General features: G+C 41.6%; 2 protein-coding genes across 4 annotated transcripts; both read right to left on the bottom strand.

Moving 5' to 3' along the window:
* Window positions 1–755: 755 nt before the first annotated feature.
* Window positions 756–8234, bottom strand: hmgcs1 (3-hydroxy-3-methylglutaryl-CoA synthase 1 (soluble)). Of its 2 annotated transcripts, none has more exons than XM_044012094.1 (10): window positions 8109–8234; window positions 6231–6683; window positions 5438–5563; window positions 5043–5207; window positions 4093–4261; window positions 3798–3968; window positions 3221–3327; window positions 2979–3104; window positions 2734–2897; window positions 756–2652 (listed from the first exon to the last, which is right to left on the bottom strand). In XM_044012094.1, the coding sequence occupies exons 2-10, from the start codon at window positions 6676–6678 to the stop codon at window positions 2572–2574; spliced, it is 1557 nt and encodes a 518-aa protein (XP_043868029.1). In that variant the 5' UTR covers window positions 6679–6683; window positions 8109–8234; the 3' UTR covers window positions 756–2571. The 2 variants fall into 2 exon arrangements, with proteins under 2 accessions (XP_043868029.1, XP_043868030.1); XM_044012095.1 differs by lacking the exon at window positions 8109–8234 and adding an exon at window positions 7491–7512.
* A 1825-nt stretch (window positions 8235–10059) lies between these two features.
* Window positions 10060–21747, bottom strand: LOC122758023 (3'-5' RNA helicase YTHDC2). Of its 2 annotated transcripts, none has more exons than XM_044011804.1 (29): window positions 21580–21747; window positions 20891–21035; window positions 20708–20798; window positions 20352–20542; window positions 20032–20234; window positions 19792–19958; window positions 19421–19523; window positions 19164–19320; window positions 18801–18908; window positions 18529–18677; window positions 18176–18299; window positions 17824–17950; window positions 17681–17746; window positions 16801–16922; window positions 16596–16692; window positions 16422–16509; window positions 16032–16112; window positions 15864–15946; window positions 15675–15780; window positions 14890–15006; window positions 14452–14724; window positions 13785–13911; window positions 13148–13347; window positions 12839–13028; window positions 12662–12765; window positions 12458–12577; window positions 11715–11854; window positions 11312–11447; window positions 10060–10852 (listed from the first exon to the last, which is right to left on the bottom strand). In XM_044011804.1, exons 2-29 carry the CDS (start codon window positions 21027–21029, stop codon window positions 10793–10795), a joined length of 3669 nt encoding a protein of 1222 aa, XP_043867739.1. In that variant the 5' UTR covers window positions 21030–21035; window positions 21580–21747; the 3' UTR covers window positions 10060–10792. The 2 variants fall into 2 exon arrangements, with proteins under 2 accessions (XP_043867739.1, XP_043867740.1); XM_044011805.1 differs by having other exon boundaries at window positions 18529–18674.
* Window positions 21748–22283: the final 536 nt, after the last annotated feature.

The following is a 22283-nucleotide window of genomic DNA, read 5'->3' as shown; positions in this document are numbered from 1 at the left end:
TTTTTTAAAATAAAATAAAAACAAATTAAGGGTTAAAGTTAAGAGTAAGGGTTTCTTCTTTCATTTTATGGCTGGTGGCAGACCGCAACTAGCTCACAGCTAAGCTAACTGATGACCAGACCTCCATTATGAGAATTGATGCTACAGGCTACGTAAAAATTAAAATAAAACTTTTTTCCCTTTTAAGATGTTTTTAAAGTGTGTATATCCATGTGTATTAGAGTACAGCACTAGTGAATATTTAAGTGGTTTCTTATCGTCAAATCATAAATGTTTTACAATTTCTGTTTTTCTGCAAAATTTGCAATTAGTTATGTTTCCCCCAAATCATTTAAGCCCACCTCTCTCTTGCGTTCGCTTGTCACCATGTTCATCATTGTCTTCTTGTATCGGGAGTTCGTACACAGCTCATACTCCACCTCTTCTCCATTCTCCACGATGTGTTCCTGTGCCGGCGTTACAGCGCCACATACTGGCTCGTCATTTATACTTAAATGTTGCCATATTGATGTATTAATCTTTAGTAACGTCAAAGATTAAGATCGTACCGGTAAAAGTCTGTTTCTGTGTGAACGAGACCTGAAAAGTGTGGTCTTAAACTAAATGACCACACACCTGTACCAACACGGCAGCTCTAATCAACACACCTGAAAAAAAGTGCTGAGTTACCTGCTAACGAGGAGGCGGAGTCAGCAGAACCACACATAATTAATAATCACTTGTTCATGTTTAAAAGAAAACAATCGACTCGCACGTTGAAACTTCATTGAAATTTATTCACTGAATCTACACGTCAGTTAATAATAGTCACTCGTTCATTTACAGCTATACAGTTTTAATAATCTTATTACAGTTTGTACTGTACAGAGGTCATGTGACCTGTGAGAGTGTGTGTGTGTGAGACTGTACAATTGTAAATATCTGTACATTATTGTTCATTTCAAAAACAAACATGCTTGTTGTTGTGGTTCTAGTAAGGCTTCTTGAGGTGCGATCGTACTGCCTCCTTCTGAGGCCACGCCCACTTCCCCCTCCCTCTCTCCCACCGACAGGAAGAGGAACACAACATTTCAGCTCGAGGTCTGTGCGACTGAAAACAACAGCGATAGATGGGGGAGGGGCTTCACAGTGAAAACAACAATCATCTGCGACAGTCACTGTCTGAACATATATATGATCTTATCATACACTTTACTGACACCTAGTGGTGAGAAACCATGGTGAAACCAAATAAACGTCACTCTTTTGAGCCAGAGTTTGATTTGTCCATTCTGGGCTACTGTACAAAACAGTAATACATGAATAAAAACATCTGACATTTCTACACACTGCACCTTTGAAAAAAAAAAAAAGGTCCCCAACTAACCATATATATTTCATTGAGAGACTGTGGATTCCAGGGTTCCCTGAATGCACCACTGTGATGACACACAAGAATAAAAAAACACACAATGAGCGACACATCAGTGGAAAATGTCGCACTTTTTAGTTTGGATTAAAAAGGCGACACAGACGGGACACATAATCTGTGGTTAATCTGCGGGTGCAGCAGGAATATTATATATAATTTTTTAGATTAAAAGCATTATTTGTGTTTACACTAATGTGGACACGAGTGTACGAGTGAAAGAAAAAAAACAAATGGTGCTGGGGGAAGGAGGGGGCATTTTTTTTTTAATTAGCAATTCTTCTAATTTGAAATGAAATTAGCAGAAAAATAAGAATTGCTAAGTAAAGTAAAAAATAGGGTTAAGGGAAGGGTTAAAAAGAAATCTGGTGATTCCATACACTGCCACTAGAGGGCACTACTTATTTATTTTAAAAATAACTTTTCACACACAGCTTCATTTTATGAAATGCTCATTTTCATAAAATGACACGTGTGAGGATTCTGTAGCTGAGATGAGTACATGATGTTGTCATGGTAACGTAACTCCCTTACATGTCACAGTAAAAAGGTGAAAATGCTGTTTTGTTTGTTTTTTTCCAGTGTGGTTTTTAATGTGATTGATTATAGATTAAATATTAATCAGATAATCGATTACATCATCAATCACATGATCAATAAATCAATATTTTCAATTACACACACGATGAAAAAACAGGCAGCTATGACTCAGCGGGTGAAGAAACTGCCGACGTCACTGTTACTGTAGCTTCAGTTGAACGAGATAATGACGGACTAAAAGCAGCATAAAGAGAAGGAGGGGGAGGAGCCATGATTGTGGTCACCACGAGTGACGCATCACCTTCCTGTTGGGTTGCCAAGGCGGTAGCAGCAGCAGCAGCATTTTATTAAGACCCACCCCCCTTGACACCCTGTTCATTTCCTCTTCCTGTCACTGGCGGCCAGCTGCCAGGAGGAAGTCTGTTTGTTGATAAGCCTAAGCCCCGCCCACACACTCGAAGATTTTTCTGGAATAAAACCGTGATGAAAGCAGACATGCGGTCGAATGCAGCAGGACAGCAGGGGGGGGATGGATGATGGGAAGGGGCAGGTCCAGTTGTCCTTTAACGTACAGTGATGGGAGGAGGAGTCTGGTACCTCACAGAGGTTAAAGTCGTGAGCGCTCAGTTGCTAACGGCGGCGGCCTCGGAGCTCGGCATGGTCGCGGGAATGCGAGGCATCTTCTTGGCAGGACTCGGGATGTGCTGCAGGAGACAAACATGCTACCTTTTTTGTCTCTAAACAGGATTTTTTTTTTTTTTAAACGTTATTGTTCAAATCTTTACCTCCGTCTTTGTGCCGGAGTTTGTATGAATGAGTTCTGGCTCCGTAGGCAGGTCGTGGTCCAGAGGTCTGCGCGCGTATTCCCTGCGATGTTTCTCATCCACGCGCGTCAGGTACCACGTCCCAGGGAACAGATCGTCCACTGAGCCACGGGGGATGTAGCTCGCTGCATGGACACATTAAAAATATATATATTGTTGTATTCTCTAAATTAGTCAGTTAAAAAGACGTTTGTCATGAGTCGTACCTAAGTGATGTGTCTCCTCCCTCAGCTTCATGTTCTCAGAGAAGACGGCAGGTGAGACCTTGCTCCTGGAGTCCAGGCGGAGCTTCAGGTCACTGAGGCTGGACACGAGTTTGTCCAGACTGGATCCTGTTACACACACACACACACACACACACACACACACACACAGCTGTTAGTTTCTCAAACACAGTGATTTATTCAGTTATTTTCATGGCACACAGAAGTGTCGCGTGGCTTCTCACCGGGGGTGTGGTCCTGTGTGACTCTGAGAGAATACAGCGTCGCAGCAAATCCAGAGCCGTAAGAGAAAACACCGATTCTCTGTCCTGCAATCTGTGACGCTGTGCGTCTATAACACAAAAACACACGCTTTAAAAACTGCACCTGATGCTGTTTTTGAAATAAGTGCAACTTCCTTGTTGTTACTGTGGTTAAAATGTCAGAATATACAAATAATTAAGTCTTTTCCAACAGGAAACTGAAGTTTGTAAACTGATCACTCGCCTGACTCGGAGTTTCTGGTCCACTACTGCCTGGTGTGGTAGGTTTGTGTTATTTAGGTGAATATGAACAAAGTATTTCAAACACTGAAGTCATAAAATAACACATTTGAACTTAGTGATGGAGGCAGCAGTGGATCAACAACTACTGTGTGCTGTGATGTAAAATCGCTGATTTTCTCTATGGGGTTTGGCATGAGAGTGTATGCGGTTTACAAAGCGACACAAACTTCAGTTTCCTATTGGAAACAGTGACTATATTCTGAAGATATCTCAGTCTTTTGTTATTTGCTTTAATGCGTTTTTTGCTGAGACTCACTGTGCGATGAGCGACGCCAGGCAGCCATAGACCGACGGCGTGTACATGTTTCCGTTCTGGTTGGAGATGAGCAGTGAAGGCTTTGTTTTCCTCTCAAACAGATCTGCACTGGCCTTCATGAAGGCCTTCTCCACGTCCCGGTCAAAGTAGGTGTCCTCTGGCCGAACATCTCTGCCATACAAACAGACAAACACACAGTCAATCAATACTGAAGGTAGACCTGTGACAGCGAGCTTAAATTCATGTAAATGTGTGACATGCAGGTGCTTTATTTTATTTTAGTGTCGGAGTGTACCTGAAGGCTTCCAGGCCGGTGAAGGGCCCGGTCTCGGTGTCGGGGTTGGGGTGACTCAGGAAGTCGTTGAGCATCAGTCTGGCCAAAGACTTCTGCACCAGTTTGCAGTACGGAGAGTGAAAGACCAGAAAACCAAAGTCCTCCAGACTGAAGCGCTTCTCTGAACTCTCTGTCACAAATAAAAAGGCCGTCGTTAGTTACTTCACTAACATCAATTTGCCACCAGAGGCTCCACCAAACTACAGTCTATCGTTGTGGTTTTTTATCATCTCCACTAAAACCACACTCTCACTAAATTGGTTTGGGTTCCAAAAATGAGGCACTTTTAAAGGATTCCTATTTGTTTAGGTTAAACTGAGAGGTATTTTGCACAACTTCAACTATTTTATCTTCTTACAAAGGGAGTAAAGTACTGAAAAAAACGGATCATAATTAATTAAGTATAACTACAAGTTATTAATTTTGAACTGTGATGAACATAAACATTTGTTCCTGCAGAGGGCAGCATCGCACCTCTCGGTGTTCAACCTGCCAAAAATTAGAATACGACCAAGTTCAACCACTTTGATCCATGACCCTGTTCACAAGTGGCATCGAGAGAGAGAGAGAGAAAGAAAGTGTCTCATCTCATTAAACTACTTTATGGTCCCTGAACTTAAATAAACGTCTTAGCTAAGCTATCGCTAAAGAACTAAACCCTCTAAACTCATTAAGATCTTATCCATGAAGAGTCCTCATTGCACTGCTGCACACATACGACATGGAGAGAACAAACTCCTCACCCTGACCGTCAACTGAGAGTCAAAAATGTAAATGTTGAAATAAAGCACAACTTAAAAAGATATTTGAATATTTTCCCCAAATTTACCATGGCAACAATGCAGCGAGTGGAGGAGAGCTGCTACATTCCTCACAGGATTGTGAGGAGAAAATAAAAGCCTCAGACTCACCTCTCTGCCACTGTGCGTGGATCTTGTTGCGGAAAACAGAGTAGCAGCGGTCCAGAGCGCTCAGGTAACACTCTATCGACAGCTTCCCGTCCACCACCGGGTATTCGGACATCAGGTCAGGCTTGTAGAAGTCGTAGGCGTGCTGCATGTGTGTTCCTCTCAGACCTGCACCACACGACACACAGCTGTCCATCAGCAACACAGTAAACACACAATCACTCAAGTCATGACTAGAGACGGCTTGATAACACTTTTTTGTGGACCAACAGTGGAGGAGTATCTTATCAGCCCACCCTTTAATCATGTAAATAGAGATTAATAAATGTTGGCTGCTTCTAAACATCTACAGACTCAGTACTTGAGTTAATCAATTTAATGTCCGTCATGTCACTGACCTCGTTCAAATGCCAGAGGAGCATTCGGTCCGACCAGCATGGCCACTGCACCAGCGCCCCCTGTGGGCCGCGCACTTCCTGTGGCATATACGGCGATGTCCCCCGCTACCACCAAAGCATAACGCCCTGCAGAGAGGAAACAACAACAACAACAACACTGGTTCATACAGAGTTTCCCTTCTTTGTTTGGTTTATACGTAAACAGATGACTATGATATGAGAAGCTCTGTGTTGTGACTGCATAAAATATGACCAACATTTTTATTAAGCAATGTGTGTGAGTGAGAGTCTTCTCCTCCAAGATCAGATCAGAAACAGATTAGAAAAAACTAAATTCTCTGGTTTTTGTAATTAATGCATGAGATTATTAGATTATCAATTACATGAAAGTAAAAACATCAAAATGTATACTTCTATAGAGCGGTCCCAGCTCCTGATGTATAAAAATAAAAGACTTATTCTGGGGTAATGAACAACAATTCAAACAATTAGGTGATACCTGATTAACACACTGGTCCACGACTTTGCATATATATATACACACACACACACACACACACACACACACATATACATATATATATATATATATATATATACAGATATATATATATACATACATATATATATATACACACACACACACATACATACATACATACATATTCCACTATTTGCACAGACATTGACATTGCACAGTTGGCAATAATAACAGGATAAGTGTTTCAAGGGGCAAAACAATCAATTAGTAATAATGGTTAATAGTGAAATATAGCTGCAGCAGTTTACTCACCGTCCCAGGAGCTGGACTCCACCCAGTTGACAGCGTTGAAGAGGGCTGCCGTGCCGCCATAGCAGGCGTTTGTGGTGTCAATGCCTTCCACGTCTGTATTGCCTGAGTCCTCAAACAGCTGCATGATGACCGTCTTGACAGACTTGGACTTGTCGATGATGGTCTCGGTGCCGACCTCCAGGCGACCCACGCTGTCGTAGGACAGGCTGTTCCTCTCCATCAGCCTCTGGACCACAGTCAGGCACAGGGAGTTGATGTCTTCACAGTCCGAGCAGAAGCCCATGCGAGCCTGGCCGAGGCCCACGGTGTATTTACCAGCGGGCACGCCGTCAAATTGCTCCAGCTCAGCTTGGTCCACAAACTGCGATGGAAAGTACAGCTCCATGGCGATGATGCCCACGTCTTTGGGCCATGGTCCCAGGCAACTGATTGAGGCTGATCCAGGCATCCTGACTGAAGGAGAAACTGTGGTTATTACCATGTTCATCTGAAATCGACACATGAACAGCTAACAGCAGCTCCCAATAACTGCTACATGTAATAACACCAAATCAGCTATAAGAAGTCAAAGAAGTAAAATGACTGATATGTTACTCAATGATCTCCAACACTGATATGAAGTGAAGGCCATTATCTCAAAAGCTCTGTAAGGGAAGTTCCCGTTACATGCTGACATTCTAATGTGTCCTTCAGGAAACAGGTTTGGTCTCCCACAGAAGAATACAAACACATTCAGACGGTCCTTTGATCCTCAAGCTATTTGCCTTACAATATAAATATATATATATATATATATATATATATATACATATAACACAGCCCATGGCAATAATATATAATAATACTGTGTTTGTATTTTGTATGGATGTTAAAGACAATACTCTGTGACGGAATTTAGCCTTAGGAGACATCTTAAAATATTTACTAAACCATGTGAAAATAAAGTTTGAGAGAAACTAGCGTGCAGCCATCCCATAATTCGAGTAAAGGCTACACTGACAAGGTTGCTGAGCGGCTAACATGTTAGCTTGACAGGTTGTATGACACGTATTACCTGGGCAGTTAACTTCACTGACATGTAACAGCTACACATTTAAAGTGATCAAATAGGAGAGACACAGAGACAACACGCAGATAGTTTGTGCTGGTTAAGATAAAAACAAGAAGATCAGCAGAGCTGCTGTTAGCTAGGTTAAAGGTAAAAGTGACTTTAAAGCAGCCGACTGTGTTTACTGACTCTGCGGTTAATATAATACTAACCTACAAATCCGAACAAACTCTGTATTTTGTAAACAGAACAAAGATAATGTTAAAAAAGAAAAAAAACACACACACACACGGATCAGAAAAAGTGGGTGAAAGGGCAGCGGGATTTCCCGGAACTTGAGTCATCAATGACCGCTACCGAGTCCTGTAACCCGAGACACTGTCACAGCGAAGGCTTCGTCATTAAGTTAATTAAGACTTACTGATTATTTATTTATGTATTAAAAAAGCAGCGACACGAATATTTTACGGGTAAAAAAAAAAAGGATGTGTGTCAGCTTTTAACAGACTGACAACACGATTGCATCGATAACGGACTACCCGGACAATAATAGCGGACGGACCAGCTTCCGTTCTAACTCGAAAAAGGGCTAAGCTAAGCTTTTGCTCCAGCTATAAATGTTATCAGACTGTTTAATATACATATGAAGATTAATTTAGCCAATAATGTGAGGAGTTAAGCTGAGAGTTTAGGTCCAGTTTGAAATTAAACCCATGACTCACACAACACGGTCCGACTACTCAAACTACAGCCAGTAAAAACCGGGACAGACACGCACATTAATGCCATTTAAAACCACTGAAATCTGGGAATAATACGGCTCATCTCACCTGTGTATGAAGTAATTGTGACAGGTAACGCTGCAGCGCTGTCTGACAATCTCCCGTCCCGGTACGAGTGTATTTATATACGACGATGACAGAGCAGCGGAGAGTCTGTATACGCCAGCACCTGGACTCGTGTCCAATCAGAGCGCGCGCAGCCCGCGCACTACATGCAGCGCTACCAGGTCCCGTGGACCGGCGGCCAATCAGAGCGCGGCATTCGCAACACGCGCCACCGACGTAGCAGTGGGCCAATCGCGTGACATGTACGATGTCTGGTGTGAGAGAGGCAGCCAACCACAGGGAGGGGTTAATGCCTGGCGCGGCGGTGGGACAGAGCAGCGTGTCTATGGCAACATGTGTCCGTTCATCCTGTGAGAGACAAATCACAACTTTCACCGCAGCAAAGTTTCATTGCAGTTATGTTCAAGTTAACAGTTCAATACATTTTAAAAAAGAATGAATAAAGGCAGATACATGTTGAGCAAATGTTTTTTTCTGAGACATTTCTGAGCAGGACAGGTGAGAACAGGTATAAACACTCAAGGGACTCCCAACACAGGTATTATGTATGTATAAAGGGACAAAGAGACACAAAACCAGTTTCATAGAGGTGAAAAGTTATCACGTATTGACACAACGTAACAAAAAGATTTAAAAAATTGTCAGAGAAACAAAATACTGTTTAAATAAAACCTCAAAGACACAAAACAAGTTTCATGGAAGTGAAAAGTTATGACACAACATAAGATGAAAATATTAAAAATTGTCACGAGAAACAAAACACAAATACATAAAATGTCCAAGAAGAGTCGAAACATGATCACAAAAACACAATAAAGACAAAACAACACAAGGAACATAATCAAGAGACACATAATCTGTTTAAAGAGATGGAAAATAATCTTGCAGAACACACATTGTGACCAAGAGTAGATAAATGATCACAAAGACACACAACCAGTTCAAAGAGTTGAATAATTATCATGCAAAGGCACAAAATAACCAAAAGTGAATAATGGTTACAAGGTACGACCGACAGAGAGACATGAAACTAGTTCAAAGTAACCAGAAAGAGAAGAAACATGACCAAAAAATACTAAACGATGAGAATATGCAAAGTTGTTCCGAAGAGATAAAGAGTAGAAGAATAAATTACCAGGGCCAGAAGAGACATTGAAAGAAATGGAAATTTACCAAAAAATAAACACATAAAACAATTATAAAAAAGATGCTGATGACCCTAAAGAGAAGTAAATGACCACAGAAGGAAAAACATGTTTACAAGGAAATGAAGAACAGTTAGAGAAATTAAATGAGCATAGAAATAAAATTGAAAACAAGTGGAAAGAAAGACGACTGAGGCTTCAGCAACACGTGACTTATTTAAGATATAACCTGAGCAGGTGGAGCTGGTTTTGTATAGATACACTACTACACACACACACACATATCTACAGAGTTCATCTTTACTGTCAGGAGTCTGTGGAAAAGATCAGAGACTGTCAGCTGTTCTCGTTCTGTTTTTGAGGAACACGACGAGTGCAGTAAAGCAACAGGTGGTGACGACATGTGGATCTAGAGACAAATGACAAGACAGAAGCACACATGAATATGTCAAAATAAATACTGAAATTATTGACTCAAGAGTACAATTCATCATAAAAATCCATTTTACAAGCCTGGAACAGATTTGTACACAGCAGCCACTTTATTAGGTACACAGAGAGTTGCAGTAGTTGTTCCCAGTGAGATCTTCTGCCACTGTAGCTTGTCTGTTTCAAGGTTTGACGACTTGTACGTTCAGAGATGATCTTCTTCATAACATTTGAAGTGATTATTTTCAACCAGCCTGGTCATTCTCCTCTGACCTATGGCATCAACAAGGCAGAAGACTGATTAACGTGACTTAATCATGTATGTATATCCACTGTCCTCTCTGATGGATCGCCTATCGTCTGACAGTCAAAATACTGATTAAATTACTCATTTTATTCAGCTGAGCTTTGGTGTGTTAACTCTTCAGTGCAACTTGTAAAAAAATAGACAATGACTCGTCTCCAGAGGACGTGTGGCTGTTTTGTTTTTAAGGGTTGACATTTATTTGTGTCTGGTCATCAACACAATCACACAGCGGCATGTCAACTAACTCCAACAGTCCAAACTTCACCTCCTCACCACACCACTGAACAAACAAAACAAGTGCTGGTGTTTGTCCAGCAGAGCCAGACAGACACACTCAACACGTCACACAACGTCTACAGCGAGCCCAACAAGTGACGACACAAACTTAACAGTTTAAAACGTAACAGCTAAAGTGTGAAAAAAAAAAAAAAACCTCAAGTGAAAGTAAAACACACGATTTGAAGTGTGCCCTTGCACTGATTCAGACTGAACAAGTCACTCAACAAGTGGGTCATGACATAACGTCATCATGTACAGTAAATTCCTATTAGTTTAGTTTTTGTGTAGAATTTAGCCCGTTTATGCTCTCTTTTTTTTTAAATGTTTGTTTGTGTAATACAACTAATAATCTGCACAGATTACATTGTAATTAACTGGAGGTGCTGCTGTTAACGTAGAGCGTAGCACAGATGAAGGTCCTTTCTTTCCGTCCGTGTTCTCAGAAGACTTCAGATCTGACGGAGCAGCTCAGCTCGCCCTCTGCTGGCAGATAATCTCAGGGGTCATCACAGGGTCCAGGGGCTGATTTCTGATGACGGCTGACGCTGCTCGTCTTCTGTCAGCACCTGAGGAGACGTCGGAATGACAGTCCACTCGTTATCCTGCGCTCATGTGTTCAGATCTTTAAGGTCCAGTGTGTGGCATTTGTGACAGTTTACAGGCAGAAATTAAATCTATATGAACCATGAGTGCGTTCGTATAAGTGAATAATCGCTTTAAAGCTCCAGTGTGCAACTTCTGTTGTACACTGAAGACACTAAAGGTGTTTTCTTGAAAGTTTCTCAGTGATTATGACCTCAAGCTTGAAAACAAGCTGCTGTAGTAAAAACACAGAGCTTCTGCAATTCATGTGTTCAATTCAACTAGAAACCTCATATACAAACAATAAGCATAAACGTTTAGTTTTTAAGTTTTAAGAGTGGATATTTTATCTGCTTTTTTACACAAGTATCTTCTTTAATTTAATCTGGAAAGCACTTTGGACTCTGAAAAGTGTGTCGTGTGACTAAAATAAAAGTGAATACCTTCTCTGAGGTGGACGGACTCCTGGAGGTCAGAGAGCAGGACGTCCAGAGGTCGTCAGAGAGTCGACGTGTGGGCAGTGAGGCGTCGTCTCTGCCGAGGATTCTCCTCTGGACCAGACCTGAGGCTGCTGGACTCCTGCGTGACATGCAAGGAATGAAGTCAAGCACCAGGTCACACCAGCAGAGGGAACCCAACCTTTATTCCTCACAAATCTACATTCTACTGGGCAAGGATTAGAAGATATGGAGGAAGTCTGTGTTTTGGATGGATTGCGGGAACAGAGAGAGTTCTATAGTCATAGATCTACTCAAGGCTAAAGGCTCTGGATCCTGTGGCTGTAAATCTAGCAGGAGGAACAGTGGATAGGGACATGAATTATCAGAGCATCCGTGATGACGACACCTGTCAGGGGCGGAGCTGCTGCTGCTGTCAGGGGTGTTCACCGGAGTCAGAGACAAATCTCCTAATGTCATTGGCCAGGGCCGCTGTCCGATCCCTGTGGGCTGCTGCAGGCCGCCGCCCCGCTCCTCTTCTGTCAGCACCTGAGAGACAAAGTCAGAGTCATAATCAACATTTCTCCACAGAGAAAATCTATTATTTTTCATGGCTTTCAGATGTTTCAGATCACTAAGTTCAAATGTGTTGTTGTATGACTGTATGATTGAAATCCATTGTTCAGTTTTATCTCAGTCAAACTGAGAAGCTTTCCTGTGAGGAAAAGCTGCCTAACAGTGAGATAAAGTAGTGAATATATTCTTAGGAAAGTGTAAATTTAAACCACACGTCCAGGGACTAAAATCTGGTTTTCAAAACAACATAACACCACTTTTTTTTGATGGTCAAAGAGGACATGATACAGGCTAAGCTGCGCTCACAGCGCCCTTTGCTGGACAATTTTGTGATTTCTTAGTCTTAAGCACTTTCAGGCAACATATTTTGAACTTGATTGGTTGAACTTTCTCACCCAAATTCAAACAAATACACAGATTTTGGATGAAAAGCAACAGCTCTGACTTTGTACCAGCACCTCACACAAACAAACTCAAAAAAACAAAACTATCATTTTAAGATCATGAGGAATACTTGAAAATAAAAGAGAGTCAGTAATTCATGACCCAATTCTTAAAAAGACATTGATGACATACAGACACCAGGATCTGGAGGATGGTCTCCTCTCTTTGAGTGTACACCTTTGAAGGCCAGCGGACCCTCTTGACAAACAAACTTTGCCACATCTGCTTCAGTTTGAACACGAGTCCTGCAGCCTGAACACAGCAGACAGAAGTGATCACATGACTGATTCTCTGAAGCTGAGTTGTAACTCCTCTAAAACAACAGACCACCCTCACCTCTGGGTCACAGTGGAAGGTGAGCCACTTGTCCACACTCATCTCAGCCATCTCCTCTGTGTCACTGTCGCTGTCGTCATGCCGACTGTCTGAACGAGAGGAACCTGAAAACATCGCTGTGTTAACCACATCACTGCCACGCATATTTTACAATGTACAAATGTTGTTTCATTTTACCAGCTGGTCTGGGTACAGCATATTCCAGCAGAGGAGAACTGGGTAACATGGCACGACCTGCAAATATGGCCACAGTGATGGGAGTCACCAGCGAGCAGCAGCGGACAGTGGCCTTCCTCTTTCCTCGACACATCTCATCGTAAATGAGCCAGGTGGTGGGAAACACCTCGCCTGATTTTGCCGAGTTGATCTGAAGAGCAAAAAACAACCACATACAAAAAGACAAAATTTTCATATGTGTGTGTGTGTGTGTGTGTGCAAGCCAATCACAGACGACAGATGATATACTGTATATGTGTGTTTTCTCACCTCCCTGAACTGGTTGAGCACAGACGTGGGATGGAAGTGGACCTTCCTATCTGTGCTGCTGGAGGACGCTGACGTGTCCCAGTCCATATGGACCATGTTTGGATACATGCCGGCCACCAGAGCCGCCTTCACCACGGCCCAGTTCTCAGAGTTCTGGTTCAGTTCATGGATGTTGCTGCTTCCGCGAGGACGCACGAATCCTGGGCAACAAACACAACTTTTCACGCTGCGTCTTAAAGCTGCAGTGCGTAAACTTTCAGGGATTTGTGAGTTTGTTTACTGCGTCCTTCATTTGAGAAAGAGCTGTCAAGCAAAACTATCAGACGTGCCCGAGGGAGTGTTTGTGTGTATACAGCAGCAGCGCAGGAGTGGGTGGGCAAAAGTAGCAGTAATCCCTTAAAACTGGTGAATGAACAGGGTTTTTTGAGCAGAAGAATTCACTTTTAAAGGTTTTCGTGGACACTTTTTTCACATTGGGTAAAATGGATTGAATATAACTGACATATCTTCAAGGTTAAAAGAGTTTTTCTTAGCTGCAGCTTCACAGTTGCGATAATGACATGACGTGTCTCTCTCTCTCTCTCTCCCTGTCACAGACACACTTGTGAATGAATATGAAATAAAAAGAGAAACTGACCAATAGCGCGGAGTTGTCCCAGCAGCTGCACCCGCAGGTCAAATATCATCTCCATGGTGGACTGGGACAGGAAGTTCTTCTCACAGAAGGATTTCTCTCCTCCTTCACGGCGAGCTCTCTGCCAAGCCTTCAGCCACAAACATGGAGGAACAACACGCCGTGACGTTTACCTGCTTCAGCCTCATCTTATTTTTAATAAAGACTCTTTTCTGGTCTGTGTTGGGTTTTTCTTTTAGTTACAAAACCCTCTACATTAGGCATAATTTGATTGATTTTTTGACTCTCTGTCCTGTCCAGGTTTTCAGGATCCCCTTTACACCACACCTCAAATCCACTACTTACTCACCATGAAGCTCAGGTTACATGGAACTCTACCGGGATCAGAAATTAGCAGGTGCTCCAGGAAATGTGCAGATTAAATGTCATTAAATCTCTTTTTTAGCGCCTCCATATAATATAGAAAGTGAACTATTGCAAAGCCAGAGTTGAAAAAGGCCAGCTAAGGATCTGCAGCTAAGATCTCCTGCCTCTTCTTCCTTCACAAAGTCTTACATGTGAAACCGGTCTGTGCCCTGATAGAAGAAACACGATATTTTCCAACATTTGATAAAAACTACCTCACAAGAGCAAAAAAACGAGTTATTTTCCTGCCATGAACTCCACCCACCTGGAAGGCTCGGAGCAGAGCCATGTGGTCGCTGAGGCTGCAGGACGAGAAACGCCTGCGACACTGCAGAGCGGCGTTTTTCTCGCGGCCCTGCTTGGGGAGGACAAAGGGGTCGCGGTAGGCCAGCGCGCACGCGATGGTCAGGACGGGGTCCAGACACTTGAGCGCCACGGAGCTCAGCACCATCTTCCCCAGGTGAGGCTCGATGGATATGTCGGCCAGGTAGCAGCCCAGATATGTCAGGTCTTCATCCTGGTCCATGGCGTCTATCGCCTTAGGAGAAAAGCATTTGTAGAAAAACAGAAACATTCACAATTGGATTTTTCTTTCTGTTTTTCATCTTGAATTCTGATTTTTATAAACAATATATGCCTACAATGTAAAACAAACACAACACTTCAGTGTATCTGTAATTAACATCTGTGTTAGTGCTTGTACCTTCAGCCTGTGCACAGTTTTGCTGACGGCGTCTGCAGGAGGAGGCTGTGGAGTCTTGGACAGGAAGTCGGACACTGGACAAGAGGGAACCAGCAGCTTGGTTTGCAGACACAATCCCTAAACACACATCATGACACACTTTTACACTTGTACGATTGATTCCAAGCAAATAATTCCTTGTGTTCCAGTTTGTGACATGAGAGACAACGTGTTTGTAAAACCTTTACTTCATTTGTACAATTCATCTGTTAATTCTATTTCTGTTTCAAGAGGCTCTCCACATTTATGTTTCAGCTGTAAACAGAGTTATATAACTGCACTGCCATTGAAACACATAAATATTTTTTAATATCTTTTTTATAAAACCTGTATTTCTTGGAATAAACGTGGCTCAATTTCCTCCTACTCCTGGTGGCAACTCTTTCAAAGGAAGGCTATGGGCAAATAAGTTTCTTCTTTTCTATTGATTTATAACATCAGTAACATGTTTTCCTGAGGAGTTAATGGTCTAAGTCACTAGTTTCAGTTCTTCTTCATTAGAACATGATGTCAGTTTTGTAAATTATCTTCACATTTAGAAGAAAATGGGCAACAAAGCACGGACAAATCATGAAACTTGTTTTCAAACCATAAAAAAATCATGCTATGGGTCAATAAGTGCTCAGACCTGAGTGTAAGGTTACAATTTTATATAATCAGTTAATATTATCCTAGTATTTTTTACCAGAAATTGTCTTTTATCAGTGTTAAAGAAATTGAAAAGGAACATATGTGTGAGTCTCTACCTGCAGTGGCATCTGCAGCAGCTGTGGAACCTTGAAATCCACCATGTTGTTTAACCTGTGGCGACTGAAGAGGTGGAAACAGATCCCTGGTCTACAGCGTCCGGCTCTGACAACACATCACATACACACACACACAATATAGACACTTCACATGATTCATATTTATCCCGTTTGTGTTGTTTATGTCACCTTCCCTTTCTCTGCAGAGCGCTGGCTTTGGAAATCCATACCGTCTTCAACATGGACACATGACTGATGCTGTCAAAGGACGTCTACAACAGGAATAAAACCACGTTATTTCCTCACTGATCACATCGTTGTCTCACTTTAATTATAACTCATCAGCGGTGACTCAACCTCTTTGATTTTTCCTGAATCGATAACAAACACCACGTCGCTGATGGTGATGCTGGTCTCGGCGATGTTAGTGGAAAGAATCTGAGAGGGACAAAATGACCAGTTTGTGTTTATTTCAAGGGAAAATTATATGTAACATGTGTGTATGAAGTACTGACACACAGTTTGCATGCTGTTCCGTCAGGAACAGGAAATGCAATTAGACATAGAGTTGAAGTTTTTGAAAGCTGTAAGACTCTGATCTAGGCAATGCTCTGCCAGCAGCAGCGGTATGAGGCAGCAATGATGTGGCGAGAAACGTGTGGGTGTGACTGGAGACTGGCTTTTAAATTTTGACCAATTAGGACATGTGTGTGGGACTCGGCTGGTGAGTGAGTATCTCAGACTCACAATCTTCCTGACTCCAGGTGGAGAAGCATCCATCACTGTTTTGTGATCCAGAGTCTGTGTGTCTGAATATACAGAGAACATCTGGAACCTGAAACACACACACACCCAACACAGCTCTGTCAGAAACACACCACACACAGGATCCTGCTTTTATGTACAGTTTACTCATGTTACCTCTCAGAAATGGCGACAAATCTTTGGTCTTCACGCTGGATGCGGTACTTTAGAGACACAATGTGAGAGTAATCTGCTACAAAGATCAGCACAGATCCTGAAGACACACACAAGTTGTAATCCAGATTATTGGTCCATACACTGTAAAATCATTAACTGACATGTTCACACGATGATGTGGTTGTGTGTATCTTCTAAAGATCACCGTCACAGGTGGTGGAGCAAATGTAGTGGAGGAGATCCATGATGAGGTCCAGCTCCTGCTCTTCACTGCTCAGTTCTGACCGTCCACACTGATCTTCCAATCCACTCAACTCTCTCAAAGGACTGCACAACAGACATATTCAGTACATCTTCACGTACACCCCTTTACACCAAACAGATAACAAATTTTAATTTATTATTGGAGGCTGTGGTAGACCAGCAGCCTCCATGTCCCTGCAGGCTAAAAATGCTCTTTTTCTGTATGGACTTTGGTGTGACACAGACGTCTGTTTTCTGGTTCACTTTAAATAAGCATAGTTTTATATTTATCACAATAATATGGCAAAATAAATTCACTTTTTTATAACAGTGACAATAGTTTTGATATTGTTTCTTATTACAAATGGAAAACTTCTTAAAATGATGTGCAGTTATTTTACGGGACTATATGAAACGATGGGTGCTGACAATTTGAGGCTTGACTTCTTTCTCAAAGGACCACATCCATTTAAATGAATGTAAAGACAGAGGATATAACATGTTCTAAACAAGCTTTTATTTCACTGGGAGAACAGAAATCCATTGAACAGTGTCTATGTTCTTAAATTATTACTGTGACCACAACTCCTGCACTTTATGTTTGTCTAGTTGTACTCTTGTATTTCAGTATTGTATTGTAGTTGCTGCCTTCCTGTTTTTTAGTTAACTATGATGTACGCTGCTGCCTTTCTCGGCCAGGTCACCCTTGTGAAAGAGATCTTGATCTCAATGGGTCTTTTATCTGGTTAAATAAAAATAAAAAAAACGCTTCTAAATAAACACTTAATGACACAGAATAAGAAGCAAAACTGTAAACTGTCTGAGGTAAAGGTAAGACTCACAACGAGGCCTGGAGGAGATCCACTGCATCTGGATGTTGGCAGCTTCTGGCAAAGTCTAAAGCCGTCCTAGAATGAGACGACATTCAAAGCTTTTTTCCTACTTCTACTCCCAAGGACAGGAAAATCAGAGCCTAACGTCGTACCATCCATTAGTCGCCTTAATAGTGATGTCAGCTCCCATGATGAGCAGCTGCTCCATCTGCATCACAAGTCCTCGACTGGCTGCCACCATCAGAGGTGTGGCCCCCATCTCACTGTGTGCGTAATCCACTACGTACAAAAACAAGAACTGTTAGAGGATTCATGTTCTGATTTCTATCTTATTCTTGATTCAAGACCTGTGAAAATGTCCATTAAATCTTTTGTTCAGCCCTAAATAAAGTATTTATAGTATAAAGTATAAAGTATTTCTATTCTATATTATATATTTTTGTTTGTATGTTGGCCTGTATAAATGAAAACAATTGAGCTCTCATCGACCTCCGACCTTCGTACCGTGCACATTTTTGTAGAGGATGAGGTCAAACAGCCGATTGAAAGAATCCAGGTCTTCACTGAAGAAACTGTTAGAGATGCACAAGTCCATCTCCTGCTCCAGCTGCTCAGAGTTGTTCTCCGCCTGTGACACACAGTCACACACTCTGACTGAATGAAGCTCACCTTCACTTCACATGTCATTGTAAAAGGTTTCGCTGGATTTTACAAACAAAACGTTGAGTAGAGCAGCTTATTTACTGAAAAACTTATTAAAGTAAAACTTAGATCACAAAAATGTAAGACTCAATGAGAATTCTGTTACTGAAGCTTGACTGTATCTGATATCTCTGTGTGTGTGTGTGTTTGTTTACCTGCCTGGTGACTGTGCTGTCCTCTCTGTCCAGCAGTCTGCCGCCCTGGAGGAAGTCTGGGACAGACTCAAGGCTCCTCTGTTTCCCGCCATGGCCATCGTTCTCTGCTGCTTTACACCACTTAGTCAGACACGTCTGCTGCTTCTCTTCTGACAACCAAACCAGAGCACGTCACACACGCGCAAACAAACACGAGTGAGATCATTTGTTCATCTGTTCCATCAGTCCGACTCAATATAATGATTTGGCTTTTTTTAAAAAAAGACTCGTACTTCTCGATGTCTCGTCCTCATGTTTCCTCGCGTCTTGAATGTTGAAGCCTGTGAGTTTCAGAACGTCCTCCAGAAACAGTTCCTGAACTTCAAACTGTCTTTCTTTGACTAAAGAGAACAGAACATAGATATTCATATATATCATTAATAATTAATGATTTACATCTATTTTTACTGTGGGAGATCGCAACTTCATCATATACTGATGCAGCTGGGAAAAAAACTTTGCCAGAAGAAGTTGAAGGGTCATTATCCCAATTTTACTCTTAACTGAACACAAACATTGATTTCTGGACCTGCTTTGTCACAGAGAAGCTAACAACACACAAGTAGAAGGTGCTAATATGGACTAATGGGACTTACTGTGAATAACGGGGCAGGAGTCAAAGTACTGATGGAACAGGTCTACGTTCAGAGCTGCGCTGGACAGGATCAGCTTCAGTGTGGGGATCTGCTCAAGAATACTCCACATCTTTGTGAGCAGAACGTCGGTGAGACCGTCACGCTCATCCACATCGTCCTGTTTTTTACACAGTGTGTGTGGTTTTTTTAAATGTGAGTGAAAAACAGAAGCCACACTGGACGAGTAATGAGTTAAGATTTGCTGATTTGATGCTCACCATGACGACATGCGTGACAGTTTTCAGGCTGGAATCTCCCGTCATCAGAGTTCTCAGTAACACTCCGTGGGTGCAAAAGGTCAGCAGTGTCTTGGGAGAAATCCTGCGTTTTCAAATGCAACTGGTACAAGTCACTTGTACACCAAATTCACAAATGAAAACAGGTGAATTTACTGAAGGAGGCAGCGGAGAATCAACAGATCCCGAGTGCTGTGACGTGAAATCGCTGATTTTCTGTGGTCTGTTTTTTGCAGGACAGTGAGTGGTTTAAATGAAACATACTTCAGATGATGACAAACAAAATATTCATTAGGGCTTTAATCAAGGACAGAATCAATGTCTAAATACTGTTGGTGTTGTTGGTGTCCGACCTGTTCTCCAGTCTGATGTGATAGCCCACAGTCTGGCCCACACTCTCTCCTCTCTCTGCTGCCACTCTCTCAGCCAGGGAAATAACGGCCAGGCGCCTGGGCTGAGTGCAGAACATCCGGCAGGCCTCACGTCTCATGTGGCAATCATCCAGCAGGAACTGTGGGATCTGTGGGTTCAACATCTATTATCAACTACAATTCTCTGAACCAGCCTGGCGCTCTCTATGTTGTTGGGCTCACCTGTGTGGTTTTCCCGGAGCCAGTCTCTCCCACCACCATCAACACCCTGTTAGTTCTGATGAGCTGAACGATCTCCTCCTGATATCCATGAACTGGCAGGGAGCATCGAAAGCTGTCCAGTTCAGATGGATTCCTCTTATTGGGCACCAAGGGAAGGCTGCTGTGTAAGAATCCGGTGGGTCTGAATTTGTCACGACTGTTGTCTGAGAAAAGAGAGGAAGAATATTACATGAAACAACAGATCTATGTGGGATTAAGACACCACGTATTTAAATATGTCATTAAAGGCATCTGAATGCAGTGAGGTAACTGACACTCACCAGTCTGTACAGGCACATATGTGCCACTTTCAGTATTGAACTGAATGTCCATGTCCTCTTTATACCTGGTGGGAAACCTCTGAAGGAGAGACTGGATGAACTGTAAAGACTTGTGAGAGATGGAGAGGGGAGTGGACGTCTTGTCTCCACTCTCATTCTTCCAGACGACGAGGAAGCGTTTAGGTCCTTTCCTGAAAAAGAGAGACAGAAATGTTTCCCTCTTGTGTTCTTTTGGGTCTGTAAATCAAAGTCACACCAACTGAACCACTAACCCAAAGAGGAATTAATGTATTATCATGAATTTGGCAATGAATAAATTGTTAAATGTACAATGAACAGCTGATGGGGAAACTTACTCTTTGCTCTTTGAAACGTAACCTAGAGACTGAGCCATTCGATGAATGTACGTCCTCTCAGTACCAGAGAAGCAGGAAGGAAATTCCACCTCTGGTTGTGCACAAAAGCAGCAATAATTACATTATTAAGGGTTTATCTTCACTGTAGATAATTTATATATATGTACATACAGATGAAGATACCTCTCTCATCACTGGAAGCGAACCTCTCCAGACAGAGCTTCACCGCTAACTTGAAATGCTCATCCACTAGATGTTCATCTGGCTGTGACATGATCTGGTTCATGGTTGGTTCTTGTGACGCTGCACTGCTGGTCTGCATGTTGAACTGCAACACAGCAACACTATTATAGACAACAACTCTATAAAAATGAGTCATAACAAGGCAAACTAGCCAAGGAATAATACAATTATTGGTAATTGAGCAATTTATTGATGAATTAGTACTTATTTTATTTTTTAAATGTACTAGATTTTCCATGTAATTGACTCTTATTAGTAGATTCATAAATAGACTACATGACCCATGTGTTAATGTATATTATCCTAGCTATGTTTTGTCAATATTTATGTCAAATACGAGCTCAAATAATCAAAAACAACAGTGATTGTAATGTCAGAAATTGTGGACGCCATCTTGAGTACTTACATGCACGTGCTGTTTCAAAAGGTTTAACAGAAACAACATGGGCGGGAAGAGAAAGTTAAAATTTTCTACCCTCTCTAATTACTGATAAATAAATACTAATATTTTATATTTTTCCACTTAGTGACAGAGACATAACTTCTGTAATCCTAATATTTAGTGTTAGCAATAGCAAAATTAGCCGAGCAGCTAATAAGAAAACGGGTTTTTTTTTATAATATCTTACCTCCTCAAATTATGGTCGTAGATACTGTAGTTTGGTTATTAACCAACTTATAAATTATTAATTTTTAATTTCGTTCCACAGAATGTTATTTTTTCTGATGCTCGGTGCTCTGCAAGCGCAATTAGCGCCGCAATCCGCAATACATCCGGTCTCGACCCTTCAGAATAAAATACGCATAAAGGAAAAAAAACTAATAAAACATCCACGTTATTTGTTGGTTGACAGATAACATATTCATCGACACTGCAGGTAAATTTTGAATTTTTCGGTAGCTAAATACACGTATCACACTGGTATTTTTTGAATTAAGCTAACGTCGGAGTTGACTGTCGAGAGCTAGACTATATCTCTGAGTGTTACCGGATGCTGAAACATGTTTTCTTTGGATAAAATGTCATAAAATAATCATAATAAAAAAAAAAGGAAATGAAATGTATGATGATAATGGGGGCGGGACTAGTTAAGCTTTGCTTCTCCCGCTTTTCCCTTTCGGTTATGTATATTGTGTGAACTGCACTGTTATGTGATGAGTGATCTAAATGTCATGACCGAAATAAATAAATAAATCAATAATGAATAAATAAATAAATAAACGTTTATAATGTCAACTTCCGGCTAGCTTTCAACTACCAAAATAAAAACACAGGTTTCTATATGATCTAATTATAACATTCCGCCAAGTTCACAAATTATAGATCATAGTT

The sequence above is a fragment of the Solea senegalensis genome, linkage group LG21 (genome assembly GCF_019176455.1).
Source record: "Solea senegalensis isolate Sse05_10M linkage group LG21, IFAPA_SoseM_1, whole genome shotgun sequence".
Lineage (NCBI taxonomy): Eukaryota > Metazoa > Chordata > Actinopteri > Pleuronectiformes > Soleidae > Solea > Solea senegalensis.
The sequence above is the reverse complement of the archived record's forward strand: the minus strand, read 5'-3'. Positions and strand labels throughout refer to the sequence as shown.